This window comes from Enhydra lutris, unplaced genomic scaffold (genome assembly GCF_002288905.1).
Source record: "Enhydra lutris kenyoni isolate GAN:26980312 unplaced genomic scaffold, ASM228890v2 scaffoldscaffold1, whole genome shotgun sequence".
NCBI classification, from domain to species: Eukaryota; Metazoa; Chordata; class Mammalia; order Carnivora; family Mustelidae; genus Enhydra; species Enhydra lutris.
Window position 1 is genome coordinate 41,460,910 of NW_019154085.1, and position 17,241 is coordinate 41,478,150.

General features: G+C 51.1%; 1 protein-coding gene across 1 annotated transcript; it reads right to left on the bottom strand.

Annotated features, from left to right (window-relative positions):
- Positions 1-11: 11 nt before the first annotated feature.
- LOC111145141 (Holliday junction recognition protein) lies at positions 12-16,930 on the bottom strand. Its single transcript, XM_022499831.1, has 9 exons — positions 16,835-16,930; positions 16,377-16,443; positions 13,815-13,870; positions 10,686-10,788; positions 8,179-8,240; positions 6,813-6,905; positions 5,720-5,798; positions 2,384-3,950; positions 12-247 (listed from the first exon to the last, which is right to left on the bottom strand). The coding sequence occupies exons 1-9, from the start codon at positions 16,928-16,930 to the stop codon at positions 211-213; spliced, it is 2,160 nt and encodes a 719-aa protein (XP_022355539.1). The 3' UTR covers positions 12-210.
- Positions 16,931-17,241: the final 311 nt, after the last annotated feature.

Here is a 17,241-nt window from a genome sequence, read left to right on the forward strand (position 1 = left end):
AGCAACTTTATTCAAATAATTTCTACACCAAGAACTCAGAGTCATTTCAAAGGGACAAGTTTCACTGAAATTTGCTCTGAAGGGCAGATAAGTGAAGCCAGCTCTCACATATTCTTGAGGATTAAACACAGAGTAAGGGGGAAGAGGGACAAACTCTTAAAAAATAACTTGGCTACACATCTTCAGCTTTCAATTTTTCTGAGTACAAAGTCACTTTTCTCTTCCATCTTGAAAGGTGTGTTCTTTCCTTTAGAAAAAAAAAAAGACAAGGAAAATTATTTCAGTAAAATTCCACTAGAATTCCCATGCCACCAAAACCTTAACTGTTCTGTATTTATTCCACTGCATATATATATAAGCATTTGTGTGTCCACTATAGAAAATGTGTCAAGGATGCAAAAACCCGTGGAAGGGTTACCCGCCTCCAGGGAGCAGCGCCACCTGGTGGTTATGCCCATGAACCAGGTGTTTCCTGGCCTGGCATCAAGGGCCTGGGCCGACTCAGGATTCGAGAAAGGCTTCAGCTATTCAGCTACACTCACTTATTTATAGAGTAAGAGACAAAACCTGCCTGTTGGATGAGACCTATCTCATCAAAGGGGTCGTTGCGGATTAAGGGAGGAGGCGGTGAGAAGGTTCTGCACAGCCAGACACACAGAAAGGGACTCAGATGTCAGCCATTAACATGCCTTCTGTAGGCAGCTCAGGAAGATTTGGTCCATTTTCTCAAGATTTATAAGTAGAAAAAGAAGAAAATGGTTAAGTGTGTTCATGCCACAGCTTTAAGACGGAACTGAGAGAGGCCCACAGGGCGTGGCCACCATGACTTACCAAATTCCAGGGGAGCCGGCCCCACAGAGGGCTGAGCTCTCCTCTGGCTGCTCTACTGCCAGGCACAAGGCATTACTCCTCGCTGTGACTGACCTTGGCAGGCCCTCACTGGGCAGGTGAACGAGAGGAGACTGCCAGTCAACGAGAAGGTGGGAAGGGTGGGTCAGCTGCAGTGGAGGCGGAAGAGGGCTGGGGGAGTGACACCCCCCCCCCCCCCCCACTGAACTCCAGGGGCTGGGTCAGCAGGCGGCCTGACATGGCAGCAAATCTGGGGATGAGGTGGGAAAAGCCACAGAGGTGAAGCTGAGGGACAGGACGATGTAGGGGACAGGTCAGGAGGAACAGAGGCCACCGCATGGTTAAGGCCCCGGGACGTGGCCAGCGGGGGCACTGGTGGACAGTGGCTTCAGTGGAGGACAAGCCAGACAGCAGGCTGGAGGATACAGGGGCAGCTGGAGGAAGTGGAAGCAGAAGGAAAAAAGACCAGACCATGATTCTGACCCTGAAGAGGCACTGGCTACTACAGGTTGTGTTCATTCAGGAAGGACCAGTCCTCTCCTGCACCCAGCCCCACCAAAGCCCTCTCAGGTTTTTGGAAATACTCTCCGAGAGTGGGGCCATGTGGGTCTGAATGCCGAGAAGCGTGAGTTGGCAAAGGCAGGGAAGGACCAGTGGGGTCACTCAGGGGTGGGGACAGTGACAGCTCAGGGATCATCCCTGAGAGGAACGCACGGGTTCCTGGGATGGGTTCACAGTGGGGAAAAGAGAACACGGGATGTTTAGGGGAGATGGGGTCCATCTGAACGGCCACTGGGGGGGGGGGGGGCGCCCGTCTGCTTGGGGCTAGGAGGGAGGAGGGTTTCGACACGACCTCACCTGCCCACACCACCAATGCATAAAACCACAAATGTGCGCTCGTTCAGGAGAGTCTCATTGCCCAAACCCCGGCCTGGGGACACTGAAGCGTGTGCTGGAAAGCCTGGGGCTCATGGGAAAAACGGTGATCAGTCCACGGTGACTTGCCCACCCCCCCTTCTTGCATCTTTTCTCCCAAGAAAGAACGGCACACACGCAGTCACACGTGACTCAAGTGTCCGCACAAACCAGACTGTAGGATGAGGTTGGACCTCCGTGCCGAGCACTGGGTCGCGGAGCAGCAGCAGGTGGCCAGGCCAGCTGCTCCTGCTGTCCCGGCAGGGAGTCCAGAAATAAAAGGAAAGTCACTATTTGCAGATCAGTTGTGCTTTAGGATGGCTGTTTTTGGAGTAGGACCAGGAGAGGCTGGGAAGGACACAAACTGACAAGGACAGACAGAGTGCACTACTAGTGAGGCTTTTTAGAAAAGTCCCCCAAATGCACTGCCGTGGGAAGTGTGTAAAATGTTCCCGCTAAGAACCCTTTCAGCCCCCACCTCCACACATCCCACCCACAAACAGGTTCTGGATATAAATGCTCATTTTGGAGGAAGGAAAAGAATTTGGGAGGAAGTTTGGAAAACGAGCATAGAAGAATCCTCCTGTAAAACACCCATATTCGACCCACAGAAACGCACCTTCTTTTGCCAGGGGGGCTGTCGGGAGCCGGCCTCTCCCCTGGCCATGGGATGGCATGGCCCACCACATGCGATGGATCCTGGGAACTGGCCCACTGTCCATACAGCAGGGAATCTGATAATCGGCGTCTCTTCGGAGGGGACTGGTGGCCCCTCGTGGCAGTGAGCACGAAGCTCATTGACGGCTGAGCCTCAAGTGCAGTTGAGCCCAGTGGGCTTTCCATGCTCCACTGGGGTGATGCTGATGGCTTTGGGGGACCCTGGAAGCCAGAGTCTGGGTTTGCTTTTTCCAAGGTGCCTCCTCTGGGGTACTGAACTTCCAGGCTTGCTCTATCTGGAGATGTTCCAATACGTAAAGGTGCCTGTGTCTGCTGTGGTGACTGTTGGCAATACTTTTGATGAAGCTTGTCGAATTTCTCCTTTATTTCATTGTAATGTTTCCTTCCACAGCTTGGAGGCTGTCTGCCAGCTACTGATGTGGCTTTGCTGGGAGATAGGGACTTTTTAAGTATTTCAGGATGGTTTCCTTGAAAAAGGTCAAGGGTCTGCTCCGAGCGGCCTGGGCTCTGCACGGAGCTGGTTTCTGAAAGCAAAGGAGGCGAACCCCTCACTGGCAGGGGTTTGCTGTCCCATCTCACTGTTCCAATAGCTCGTTCACCCAGGTCTTCAAAAGCCTCATGGAACCTGCTGAGCCTGTGGGTTTCTAAGCCCCGGGGGCTGCAAGGGCTTGCTGGACCACCCCTGTACATGCTCACTGCTGAGGGTCCCGGGAGGGAAGTCAGGCAGGGCGGTTTCCCAGAGTTTGGACAATATTCCTGATGAAGCTTATCAAATTTGATTCCAATTTCCCTGTAATGATTCCCTCCCTTGTCCCGCAGTACTCTTGGTCTGGAAACGATTTTTACAGGAGAAATTAACCATTTTAGTGCCCTAAGTCTATTTTCCTGACCAAGGTGATGCATTGTACAGGTTCCCCCGTAAGTCAATGAACACCCCTGAGGCATTAAACTCTTCAACCCCTTAAGCTCCTTCCAACGTGGATTTAATTTGTGGATCTCGGGTTTGTTGACTTCAGGGAAAGCTTTTTCTAATTCTACCCCTGCCTTCTGGCCAGAAGCATCTAGAAAGTTCTCGCAATCTCTTAACACTTCCCCGTCCTTCAGTGGCTCGGAACAGGATGGGAGTGTCTCCCGGGAAGCCCTTCGAGAGAGCCCGGCTCCTCGGCACTGTGTCTGGTTCATTCTGTTCTTACACTTGTGCCTCCTCCTGGCGCTCCAGCTGTGAGCGATGAACGAGGTTTTGGTGGAGATGATAGATGCCGGTTTTGTGCTCAGCAGCCGGCTCATCGAGTGCAGCATGCCAGCATACAGGTCGCTGATGGTCACGTCACAGATGATGTCGGCCTCCAAGGCCGGGCTGCTTGAGCGGCTGTGCCCCCCAGCCCCCTGGAACGTGAGACTGTCGCTTCTAGGCACGAGGGCCAGGTCTGCTGGATCACACTCCCCAGGCCATGAAGCCAGCTTAACTGGGCCGCCAGGACTCCTTCCAGACACATGGCCACGGCTTCCTGGAGGAAAACACACACAAGGTAAAGTGCCACTGTTCAAGATGGTGCAAGACCACAGAACAAAAGGGTGGATGGGGATGAGGCTTTTTAAAGCAAGATAAAAAAGAGGAAAGTTCCATGAAAATATAGAACTAGATTTTTCTCGGAGATTTCTTTCTAGCTCTCAAACTTAAATTTCTACTCTCCTCCCAAAACTTCTCCAGTGGGTCTTCCTTCCCGGGTGATGGTGTACACGCTGGATGCCTTTTTCAAAGTCTCAGAAGAAACCAAACAATGACACTGTTTACCTGCAGGGCTCGGGGGCAGGGAAGACACAGGACTCCCGGATACACCTCTTCATGCAGACTGGACTTGCACATGTGCCATGTTTTATGTAGTTAAAAAATAAAATTAAACCAACGAGGATAGGGAGAACTCTAAAAAGTGAAAACAGACCCAGAAAGCACTCAAGTGCTTATCAAATTTATGATAACGGCAGGAGGAAAAAGAAGTCAAATGATTTTGAACACTGTACTCAGAATGGGTAGCCTCTGGGACACTGCGTGAGGATCAAAGAGCTGCTTCAAACTCTGGAACCTTCTTGAGCAGGTTGTCGCGCCAAGTGATAGCAGGAGCCGTGACTCTGAAACAGCTCTGCACCGCACAACCAGCCAGATGAGCAGAGGGTTTTGGCACTGGTGATCACAGGGGCGGGGGGGGCGACTGTGGAGTCGGGATAAGGGCACGAAGTGCTCAAAACTGACGCGGCAGGCGGGAGGACACAGAAGCCCGTGAGGAGGGCTCCTATGGCCTGTGTGTGGGACAACTTGAGCACCAGTGGCTTCTAACATGAGTGAATTAAAAGAGAAAAAAAATGTCCAGGAGTTCTTATTGATTCTAGAATTTTTTTAAAGTAAAACCATGTGGGGATAAAGGAAGGAACAAAATTCAGGAAAGAAGTGAGACAGTGCTTGTTTTCAGAATACCAACAGGTGCACCCGGGGGGAATGGCAGGACCAGAATAGGGCGGGTTTGCAGCACCGACTTAGGCAGGAGTTGGAGCCCAACGCCAAAACCATGGGGTGGGAGGTCTGTGGGGAACCAGGTGATCTCAGAGGGGCACCCACAGATGACTCTGAGGAAGCGAGAAACCTGGGAGGGTCCTCCCTTAGCCAAGTGCCCAGGCTGGAGAGTCACTAACAATGGGACAGAGTGACGGGACGTCCTTGGAGAACACACACCATCTCTGCATTATTTTTGCCAAATATGTTTAACATGAACTTAACCTGGAGGAAGTCCAGAGAAGTCCAAACTGAGGGACATTCTGCAAGACTACCAGCGGCCAGGACTATTCACGAGATAGGAGATGGCCCAGGAGCCTTCTGGCCTGTGTGGGACAGCTCCACCCAGGCCTGGGGTTTCCTTGTTCTTAGCAGACCTGCCAGCACTTAGGGACAGCACAGATGTGAACGCTGGTCAATGGACACGGTGCGTGGGCACGGGGGCAGTGGGCGGATAAGCAAATGCCACAAAATGTGGATTATTACATGCAAGCAAAGGATGTTTATTGTAGGAGTCCTGTGTTTCTGGAGATTCAAACATTTCACAACAGTATGTTGGGATAAAGAGCTAATTAGCAATTAGTGCCACAGTGCCGGAGGGAAAAAGCAGTCTATTAGTTAAATACGAATAATTTATCTATTAAGTGCTGGTCTAACAGTTTATGTCAATGAAACATGCACATAAGCAGAAGTGACACGGTTCACACCAAGTTTCTATGTCACACTCACCATGGGCGGGCCCAGCAGGTGAGGCCAAGGAAGGACTCAGTGTCACATGGGTGTCCTCTCCATCTCCATCGTCAGTACGCTGAAATCAAAGCATATGATTTAACACATGGGGGTGTCCAAAGCTGTCCCCTACAGCCAGTGCCAGGCCCCGCAGGATGGTATGAGCTGCTCCTCCCCATCCACAGGCCGTGGGTCTGAGCTCAGCAGCAGATGTGATAAGTGTGACCACAATCCCAGTGGCTGCAGCCTCCAGCAGTGGTGGGAGGAGGTGTCTTAGTAAAATCTAGGAGCTTGTCCATGTGACCCTCAGGGGACCCCCCCCGAAGAGGGTCACTGCTGCCACCCATCTGCCAGGACCCCACCCCCTGCTGCTCTAGGATAAAGGGAAAGGCCATTTCCAGTACATCCACCAATTCAATGGTCCTCAGCCGTGGCCTTCTCACTGGTCAGCAACACAGTAAGAAAAAGTACATGTTCCTGTGAAGTTTGCTGCCTTTGAGATAAATGACTCTTCCCACGTCACTTACCTCCTAGTTACTGGATATGAAAATGTCCTTTATGAGAAGACCCTGACAGAACTTGGAAAGCTAGAGCTGGCGTCCTTGCTATGTCAGACCAAGCTCTGGGAGACTGGCTGTGGGGGAGCGTGGTGGGCACCCACCCTGGGCAAGGGCCCGGTGGGGCAGCCCAGACCTCAGCACGGACCGCCTGTGACACAAGCGCAGGTCAGGTGCAGAGGGCACTCGCTGCCAGTGCCAGCCCGGTCACCCCGAGCCGCGGGGAGCGGGGAGCTGCTGCTTCCCCATCACTGCCCCCAAGGTGGGGCCCCTTACATTTCTGTGAGCTGCTCCAGAACAGAGGGCGATGGAGGACGCATCCCACGAGCTTCCCTGATCCCTGCTGCCCCTGAGCACCTGGAGCGCTTCCTCAAGGAGAGTGGAAGTCTGCAAGCCCGGGAATGATATGGTTTCTAAACACTTGCTTGGGAGACTCCTTCCGGGCTCCACAGAGAGTGAACAAGAACCTGATTGGTGGGCCTCCGTGTGTCTCTAGGATTCAATTATCAGAAGATGCACGCCGGGAAGCACTTTACCTCTGAACGTCCTTCATCCTGGAGCAGAACATCCACCTGGGTCAAGTATTTCCTCCTTAACTCATTTTTCAAAGGGCTCCAAGGCACTGCAGGCTGATACAGAAGCAAATCAGTATTCGTAAGAGCTTTTGGGTCTGGGTGAGGTCTTGGGTGCTGGAACAAACTGGCAAGTTCATTAACTACACATCAGTAAATGAAGTTCTTCAAAGTCACTTTTTGCTCCTTGCTGTTAGTGCAAAATGGTCCAGATCCTCTGAAAATCCTTTGGACCCAGAAATCGAACTTTAGATCATTTACCCAGGGGCAACCATCAAAAGAAAGAAAAAAAAGACAAAAAAGAGAAGTCTGTGGAAGTTTAGGACAGCATTCCTAGAACAGAAAATAATTTAAAACAATCTGAATATTCTTAGGTGAGTTCGGGACTCAACTGTGAGAATCAGCCCTGATCAGTACATTTACGAGAAAAGATGCTCAGCGTTTTGGCTAAGGAGGCAGAAGAGCGGCCTCTCCATTTCCCTTCTGCCAAGCACGGGGGAGAGGGCGTGCTGACCTTCACCCTGCACCGGAGTGGGAAGCCAAAGGGGGATAAAGGGGATAACACAAACACACATTGTCCAGGAGGTTTCTTATTGCTGGGACCACCTACTTCCCCTTCACTGTCACCCCTATGTAACACTTCAAAAAGTACCCTCCTTCCTCCCCCAGGGTCACAGCCCATTCTAGTTAGACACTAAAAAGTCAAACCCGGTTTATGGCAAACTCTGGATGGAAACAGCAATTTTAGGGAAAACCCACATGCGAGCTCTTCTAGCATCTGACACTGGGGCCGGAAAAGATACCCTACTAGACTAAGTTCTGTGTATTCTCGTGTATCCCAATGGAGGGAAGGTGAGATCGGATCCTGACGGGTAAAGAGTCAGGTGGTTCTGGTACCACTGGGCCACTCTGGGTGGCAGGCAGATCAATGGCCTGATGACGTGACCTTGTGACGACATGGGCTTCCAAGGGCTGACCTGGAAATACTCCCTGGAAACAACTTCCTTATGACACTGCCTCTTAGGCAAAGGCCAACTTAGAACCTAACTTTTAATATCATGATCAAGGGTATGGGTGCACAGTGAACTGTGATGGTTCAGACGGAACATCATCCAACATTTTTTTTTAAGTTCAGTAAACCAGGCTTGAACCAGGGCAGTGAAGGCTGCCGTGTGCTAGACAGGAGAAGGAGAAGGAGGATCAGAGACATGAGGGGTGGTATTAGCAAAGAGTGAGTCTAAAGAGGACAAGAAATACACTGGAAATGAAGACATGCTCTTGTACCCCTGAGCCCTGGCTTGGTCCCTTCATTCTAACAGGTGGGTCTTACCATGAAGGACCCAGCGATCACGTCTTCCTGATATAAAGATCCATCATCATTGTTTTTTGAATCTGAAAGCAAAAAAATGGAAATCTCAATCAGCATTTTAAAGAAACCTTGCATTTTCTCTTAAGGATAGTGTTTGCACCATTAGAGTATGTTCTAGAGTGCTCCCTTTAATAAGGACACAGCCATCTGTCGCTGTCCTGATTACTAGCAATTCAACAAACCCATCAGGGCAGGAATATGACTGGAGAAGCAGCTTTCTTTCTTTCCTTTTTTTTTTTTTTTAAAAGATTTTATTTATTGAGTGCCTGGTGGCTCAGTCCTTAAGCATCTGACTTTGGCTCAGGTCATGATCCCAGGGTCTCGGGATCGAGGCCCACATCAGGCTCCCTGCTCAGCAGGAAGCCTGCTTCTCCCTCTCCCGCTCCCCCTGCTTGTGTTCCCTCTCTGTCAAACAAATAAATCAAATCTTTTTTAAAAAAAAGATTTGATTTATTTATTTGAGGGAGAGCTTATGCAGGAGCTGGGGGAGGGGAGAGGGAAAGGGAGAAGCAGACACTTTGCTGAGGGCAGAGCCCAATGTGGGGCTCAATCCCAGGACCCTGAGATCATGACTTGAGACCAAGTTAGATGCCCAACCACCTGAGCCACTCAGGTGCCCCTGGAGAAGCCTTCTATCACCTTGAGCTCCTTCGATTGCCTCTGATTCTAGGAGCAGAGTCACTGTGGCCCAGGGCTGTTGTCCACCTCCCTGATGTCTCTTATGTCAGCCACAGTGTGGCCGGTGAGCACTTGGAATGTGGCTCTGAGGCTGGGGAACTTTAAGTTAAATTTTATTTAATTTTCAGTTCATTTGACTATCCACCGGCGACGTGTGCCATCACATTGGACAGTGCAGCTCTGGAATAACCATTCTAATTATTTCAAGCAGTCCAGGAACTCATGGAACTAAGGATTTGTGGAGTTGTAGTTGGGATCAATGAGTAAACACCTTCATTAAGGTCTTCCTAGTTCTACTTGGCAAGACCGCCCTGTGTTCTCTGAAGGACTGAATCCTTTTTTACAGCTGGCCTGGAGCAGGTGAGCTGCTGGCGAGAGCTGGGCAGAGCACACAAAGCCTGTGGAGGACCAGTGCCAGCAGGAGATGGGGGTTTTGGGCCAGTTACAAAGTCTGACATTACAGACCTACAGTCTGGTTAACTGCTATCTGGAGAAGGGCTGGTGTATGGAGCCTGGGTGAAGGTGGGGGTCTGTTCTGATCTGGGGGTCAGGGGGCTTCCTGGGGGCAGTGAAACATGGTGGGCAGGCCAGGATTCTGCTCTTCATCCCAAGAGCAACAGGAAACCACTGTAGTGCTTTGAGCAGAGAAGCGGCGTGCCCAGATGGGCGCTGTCGCAGGTGCCAGCAGGGGAAGGGCTGGCGTTGTGGGGGTATAGCGGGGCACAGGGGCAGAGCTACATGAGGGACAGGGAAGGCAAAGGCAGAGGCACAGGGAGGGAGGGAGGGGCTGGGTTTCTGTCTCATATTACAGATGTGCCAAGGGCAATTCTTCTGGTTGACCTTTTCAGTTTAGATGTGCCAAGTTTAGACTGAGAAGAGAGGCTGACAGGGTCTGGGCTGGGGGTTGCACCAGAGTGAGGGGCTCAGACCAATCTCAAGAAAGGGCATCTGGTAGAGGGGAGGTGGGCTGGCAGGAGGGGGGTGGAGAAGGAAGAAAACCCACAGGGCCACAGACTATAAAGCCAGGATTTCCAGAAGCTCCAAATGCTAGCAAGAGGGCAGTGGGATAGAAGCCCCAGAATGCCAATGAGTCAGCAACGGGGTGGCTGGGACCACTGAGAGTTCCGTCTTCCAGACGGAGTCGGGAGCCAGGATGGAGCCGGTGGAATGCCTGGCAGGTGGGAAGCAAGGGCAGCTCCTGTAAGTTGGGTCGTGAAGGGAAGTCAAACCAATGCAGAGAGAGGGACACAGGGCAGGGAGGCCTGTCAACTATGCTTGAGGTGAAATCTGAGTGTGTTCAACACTGACGGGCTGCACAGGACTGAGGGAGACGCCAAAAAGAGAAAGGCAGTGGTGACAGATTCCCCAGAAAACAGGCTGGGTCGGGGTTTGGGCAGCCTGGGACTGGCCTGGGGCAGGGAAGGCAGCTCCATGGAGGACAAGGTGAAGCAGAGGCAGGAAGACATCCCACAGGAGTCAGCAGTTCAAACACCGCCCTGTGGGGCCAATCTGAAGTCTTATGAAATTCCTGAGATGTTTTTAAGAGGGGCAATAAGTTAAAGAACGGATGGAAGCGTGTACATCCATTCTTCAGGAAGGTTTGAGGTCTGTTTAGGTGTCAAGAACCGTGATGTAACTAAGCAAGATAGAAGGAACTAGCAGGCACTTTAAGATGCTCTTGTTTTTAAAATAACCTTGGAAAAAAGTCCTAGTGAGGGATCTGGACTTCGAATGCTGTACTGGGGACCCGTGCTCCTCCCGAACTCGCCACCTAGCACAGGGACACTCACCCACTGCCAGGACCTGTGTGCCAGGCACGGGGGGAGCTGGACCTCTGGTGCTGGCTTCCGCGGGGCCGCCATCACTCCTGCTGACTGCCTCCACCGGGGAGTCCTCAAAAGCACAGAAGTAGATCAAGACAGGCTCGGCTCAGTGACAACACACTTCAAAGCCACGGTGAAGTAATAGCCCTACAATCCTCCCTTTAGCATGAGAGCACAGGGTTTCACATACTTCTAGTACCTTCCCGCATAAAGGGCCTCGAGACTCCCTTTCGATGGTAGGGCCTCTCCTCAGAGAAAGAACGGCTTTCTTCCTCTGGGTGTGCCTGGGCTGCTATTCCCAGAGCCACTCGGATGGTGAATTGTGGATGGCAAGGGAAGGAGTAGGGGAAGCGAGGAGCAAAGATGGGAATGCAGGGGCCAGACCGCTGTGCACGTGTGGATGCCACACAAAACCCAAATGCCACAGGACAGCCTTGTCACTAGATCAGCAAGTAGAACCTGGAAATCTGAGAGGCACAGAGGAACTTCCTGTGATCTCACCTGTGACCCCGTGCGTGTGAAGCCAGTTCTCAGGGGCAGTCAGCTGGCCTGACCAGGGCTCACACCACAGGGGCAGCCAGTGGGCCGTGGGCCCACTCTTTATGGCCTGGTCTCTACCTCTGGCCTTGCTAACAATCCTGATGAATGCCATCCGTGGGTTCTCATTAGTAAAATTTGAGAATTCAAGACACCAGATTGGCTAAAGGAGCTTAGGAACTCCCCCACCTCACAAGAACAGGAGTCAGAGCATGGTGAGGCCTGTCCCTGCAGGTGCCACCTCAGGATCAGGGGGGTTTGTGGCTGGCTGTGAACACTGCCTGGTAACTGAATCCTGTCTTGGGGAATGTTGCCCCCTTTGCCTCAGGTGAGGAGGGGCTGAATCACCTGGAACAGATAGAAAGAACTAGAGAAGCCTCTGGAACTGTTTCGTGGCTGCTGTGTCTGGAGGTGAGGCAGAACTTGATTGGAAAACTAGGGGAGGGCACCTGGGTGGCTCAGTGGGTTAAGCCTCTGCCTTTGGCTCAGGTCATGATCTCAGGGTCCTGGGATTGAGTCCCGCATAAGGCTCTCTGCTCGGCAGAGAGCCTGCTTCCTCCTCTCTCTCTCTCTGCCTGCCTCTCTGCCTACTTGTGATCTCTCTGTCAAATACATAAATAAATTCTTAAAAATAAAACAAAAACCAAAAACTAGGGGAAGCTGAGCCCTGGGCACTGACGTCCCAGCGGCTGGAAGCTCTGGGGCTACAAAAAGAACCCGGGCCTTGTGTTGGGACCAGATTGATAGGTCAACACACGCACAGACCACCGTGGCTTACTGCCTCCCACGGCCTCCAGGCACCATCTTGGGGGTGCGGAGCAGCTGAGTTTCTGGTTGTCTGGGAAAAGAAGGCAGAGTTGGGCACAGTCACACATAGTAACTTTGGGGGGCGGCAGATGTCTGAGTGGTCAGCACAGATGACGCCTAGTTTTCTAATCCTAGAAGAGGAGCTCAAAATTCCATAGATCCCAGGCAGCAGTGCTCCTACATTTCAAGCAAAAACCTCAAATAGGGGTGCCTGGGTGGCTCAGTCAGTTAAGTGTCTGCCTTTGGCTCAGGTCATGATCCCAGGATCATGATTCCACAGTGGGCTCCCTGCTTAGCTGGAAGTCTGCTTTTCCCTCTCCCACTCCCCCTGCTTGTGTTCCCTGTTTGCTGTGTCTTTCTCTGTCAAATAAATAAAATCTTTAAAAAAACAAAACAAAACAACCTTAAATAAATGTGCAGATGAAAACACTTGGCTACCCAGGCCATTTAAATACTGGTCTGATTGGTGGGCATCATTATTAAGCATAATTTAGAGTGCAAATCCTTTGACCTGATGATCGCACCTCCTGGCGACTACTAGATAAGGGCTAGTATAGGCCCTGGGAAAACGCAAAGATGGTCCTTCAAGGGGTATTTATAACAGGGGTCTTATAAAGCTCAAGGGAACACAGCCATGCCTGTTCATATATGGCATACAGGAACCTTCCCTTCCTAATACAGAGCAGAGTAGCAGGAAACACACAGCCAGCAAAGCCTAAAATACTTCTCATCTGGCCCTTTGTCGGAAGTGTGCCGATCCCGGTTTATAATAAAGGAAGGTGCAAACAGCTAAATGCCTATCCATGAGAGCAGTTTTGAAAAAAAGGTAATTGAGTGATACAATGGATGATGAAAAAAAATGTTCACAACATGTATTATGTGGAAAAAAAGAGGGTGAAAAACGTGTGTATTATAAACAGGAATTATATTATACTAAAATATCATGAGTGACTGTAGAAGTTGGGTTGATTTTAATAGTTACATGTATCGCTAACATTTCTACAACCAAATACATGATGTGTGTGATGAAAATAATCAGGAAGAAATTTTATTTCAGAATTCCTGTTAATGGTTCGGGAATCCTAACCCTGATGTTTTCATTCTGGGGCATAGGCTTCTTGGCTGAGAAGTAGTCATTAAGGGGATCCCAGACGTCCTTGCAAAAATTACCCTGGCAAGACTGTGGGTCTCCCAGCGGGAAGGCAAACTGTGTTGGCTTCTCCCATGAACATAGCAGGCCACCTGTCTCAGTGTCCACAGATAAACTTGGGAAAACCACACCGGGGTTTTGGAAGGGAGCTCCATGGGGGAAAGAGGCATGATCCTGCACCCTTTCCCTAATCTCTTCCCTTTGCAGAAGAGAAAAGAGGCATGTTTCCTCAAAGCAACTGGTTCGGATCTTTTCTGCAAGGGCCCAACAAAGTAAGCTCACAGCTATGGCTGCAGCTGGGGCAGGAACGGGTTTCTCCCTCCAGCCAGCCCTGCCCATGGGGCTGTTGTCAAGAGCCCTTCGGCCTAAAGCAGAGGAAACGGGGACAGCTCCTTCTGGTACCTGACAAGCAACAGAAGCAAAGCTTCTCAGTAAATACTTAGAGGAAAATGGAGGGTAGCTCGGGTGAGAAAGCCAGAGATCAGGAGCCCCGCGGCGATCTCCGGGGGATCCCGGAGCAGCCACAGCTGACCCACAACTTCATTCACATTGGTATTCCTATATGGCAGCTTGTATTGGCGATAAAATTTGATGTTAAATACCTGGATGTGACCTTTGTTTCTCTCCTTTACCAGTCCTCCACCCCAAATTCTCAATCCTTCAGAAAAGAAATAAAATTAAAATTACCACGTAAGCAATCCTGACCGCTGAATTTCTGTTCAATCTGTGTCAAAGAAAACCAAAACGGCAGGCAAAAGACAGATACAACACTGAAAGCAAGCCTTACTTCTGATATTCTGTTGTTTTTCACCTTTGTGGAGTTGAAGGTTTTTTCTTTAAATTAAGATTAGACAAACACCTGTCGTTAATGAAAGTCTCCTATCTAGGAGGCAACAGCTCATCTAGTTTTGTCTTTAAGCCAGAGTTAAATGGGGTTAAAGAACACACATATGCCAAGTATTATCCTTAAAGTAGATATATTGAGAGCAAACTATATATTACACGTAGACCGGAAGCACTGTTTGAGGGCAACCTCTTTACCCCATGTTCGGAGTGCTTTCTGAGGGAAGTCTACGAGTACAGAGCAAGGCCTAAGCATGCGGTGAACACTGAGATTTGGGAGTCCTGCCACTTACTAGCTAGCAGAACCTGGGCCAGAATACTTGATCTCTTCCTAAACCTCCATTTGCCCCCAGGTAAATTCAAAGTGAATAAGAAGGGATCGTTGGGTTGAGATGGTGGCTAATGATGATACACAGTGCTTACAATGATCCAGGCTCTATCCCAAACACTTCTCATGTATATCACATTTAGTATTTACAACTCACATCTGTGGAACTTGTAGAGAAATCCTAACTCTCTAGGAGGTTGGCGCTCACCCAGTTCACTGTACAGATGGAGACACAGAAGCAAGAAGTAGGTCAAGTCACCAAGCCCAGGCCGCTCAGGCTGTTCAGCCAACTGGTGGGGCCAGGCTGTGAATCCAGGGCAGTGACTCTCTGTGCTCCTGCCCACTGCACCATGTGGCCTTTCCAGAACACAGTGATGTTTAGCAAATATGCTAACTCAAGTTAAGGCTTTGCTGGTGCGGCAAGTGACATGGGGCTAGTTCCCTAACCTCTTTCTGCTGCATCTCTGCTATGAAACAATGATCCTAGGACTAGTACCTACCTCAAAGGGTTGCTAAGAATCCAAAACATGAGACTCTCAGAAGCACAGGGCACACGGTTAGTGGTCAACACATGTGAACAACTATTATTCCCCCACTGTCTTCACCACTACGAGTGTGGGAGTGTTAGCTACACTCTACATCCTGTGCTGTTGCCTTAAATTGGGAACTTCTACCGCAAGGTGGTCCCCTAGCTCTAATCAGAAAGTACCTCCTCAGGCTAAGCAATAGGTCCGGGGAACCGCGCTATCATCAGCCAGGAGCTCCTGAGATCCACTGAATCCACACCCAGCATTGCTGCTGGAGGCCCCAGGAATCTGCGCTATAACAAGCTCTCCAGGAGGCCTTGGTGCTCTGAGTAGAAGTGCTGTCAGCCTGTGTAGATGCTTCAACTACTGCTCTCCTCAAACTGGAGTCAGAGTGGGCTTCACTCTTGGAGTTAGTGGTGCTCTACTAGGTATGTGGAGGGGTCAGAATGCTCCAGACACTTGTATATCACGTATATCATGTAAATGTATATCACATCCTTGCAGAGACGGTGCACAAGAACAGAGTGAAGCCTGCTGATGGCACCCTTAGGAAAGATTCCTACATGGCCCCGTGTCCTGCCCTCAGGTTAGATTTGTCGTCACCTGTCACTATACTTCATCTTACTCAAAGCGCTGGAAAGCGATTGTCATCGCTTGACAGAGATCAGAGAGTAAGTGAAACATGGAGCCGGAATATCTTAACTTCTGTCTTCATAAACTTTTCACCCACGGGTGGCTGGCTCAGCTAAAAAGGCAGACAGCTAACCCTTTATTTAACTTCAGAAGCTGGTCCTACAAAACTTCTAGGGCCTGCCTGTCCAGTGCACAGCAGAGCTGGATGTGAGATTTGCCTTCACTAGTGGGTCAGAATGAGCTGGGAATAAGACTGAGTGGGTGGAACTGACCGCTTCACCTAGTTAGCAAAGAGAACCCATGAGATGTAAGTCAGCTTACAGCATCAACCACTAAACAGAATGGCTCCTTCTCATCACGTTCTGGGAGCTCAGAGCCTCAGGAGGACAGTTAATACTCCCAGTCAAATAGGTCAAATAATAGTCAATACGAGTGTTTATGAGGGCTGGGCCCTGTTCCAAGAACTCCACAAACACACTCATGTAACTTCAAACATCCCCACGAAGTAGGTATAGTCAGTCATCTTCCCATGTGACAGATGAAGAAACAGAGACCCAGCCGCAACTGTTAAAGCAACCAGCCCGAGTGGACAGAATAAGCGACCAAGCAGGGGCATGCATCTATAGGTCTGCAGAATTCTGTTTTAATAAGTAATTCTGCCGGAAATAAGTAATTTAAGTAACTTACACGTTCAAGGGAATTAGTAATGCTTTAATTCCTACTAGGTGAGCACAGTTTATTTTCATGAGAGAGCAGGGACGGCATTTCGCGCTCTGGGAAGACACTATTCTGTTCACACGCTTAAACACTCAGAAGGTGGGGAGGACTCGTACCCTGGGGTGTCTCATAGGTCAGCGTGGACATCTGCACCAGCGGGGCATCCTCGAAGGGCTGGTTGTACTGCGGGAGAGACAGGGCGTCTCGTCAGGTCCGAGGGCCACGAGGAGGCCCTGACCCGGGCGGAGGAGGCGCGAGCGCGAGGCTGGAAGTCTGGAAGAACCCCCCCACCCCAAGCTCCCTCCCTCTCGCCCCCCGGAAGTCTGGAAGAACCCTCCACCCAAGCTCCCTCCCTCTCGCCCCCAACCACCTCCCTCTCCATCCCAGCCCCCCAATCCTCTCTCCCCAACCCCGCTTCCTCCTCTACACCCCCGTCTCCCTTACCCTTCCCGCCCCGTTGGCCCCACGCTCCGCCGCCTCCATCCTCACCCCAGCTCCCAAGCCCGTTTCCCCCCGTCGGCCTCGCGCCCCATCCCCGCACTCCAGCGGGCCTGTGTTGGGGGGGGTGCCATACCTTTTCTATCAGTCGCTGCATGTGCCTCTGGAAGCGGCGGCGGCTGTCCCGGAGCTGCCATAGCAGCGCGTCATCCCCGAGGAGACGGTCCTCCATGGCCGCCGGAGACCCACACCCGACTCTAGCGGGAAGCAGAACGGCATCCCCTCCCGCGGCCCGTTCAAATAGCGACTCCCGCCCTTTCTGCCTGCCCTTCCGACTGCCTATTGGCTGGCACGGAAAGACCGGGTGCTGATTGGGCCTTTCAAACATAACTACGTGATTTACGTCCGGCCAATCCGCGCCCGAGTTTCCGTCCCGCCCCTCTTCGCCTCCGCGCAGGGGCAAAAAGGAGAGGGGTGGGGTCTGCCACCGCGCCCGCGTTGGGAGATGGGCGGGTAGTAGGTCTGAAGGTGAAGTGCCTGTCA

Coding starts and splice junctions, on each gene's coding strand:
- LOC111145141 (XM_022499831.1), bottom strand. CDS start 16,930: ATGGAGGACCGTCTCCTCGGGGATGACGCGCTGCTATGGCAGCTCCGG. Junction 6,906..8,178: donor TGATCGCTGGGTCCTTCATG/GTAAGACCCACC, acceptor CTTCTGTATCAG/CCTGCAGTGCCTTGGAGCCC. Junction 3,951..5,719: donor ACCTGCTGGGCCCGCCCATG/GTGAGTGTGACA, acceptor GTTTTCCTCCAG/GAAGCCGTGGCCATGTGTCT.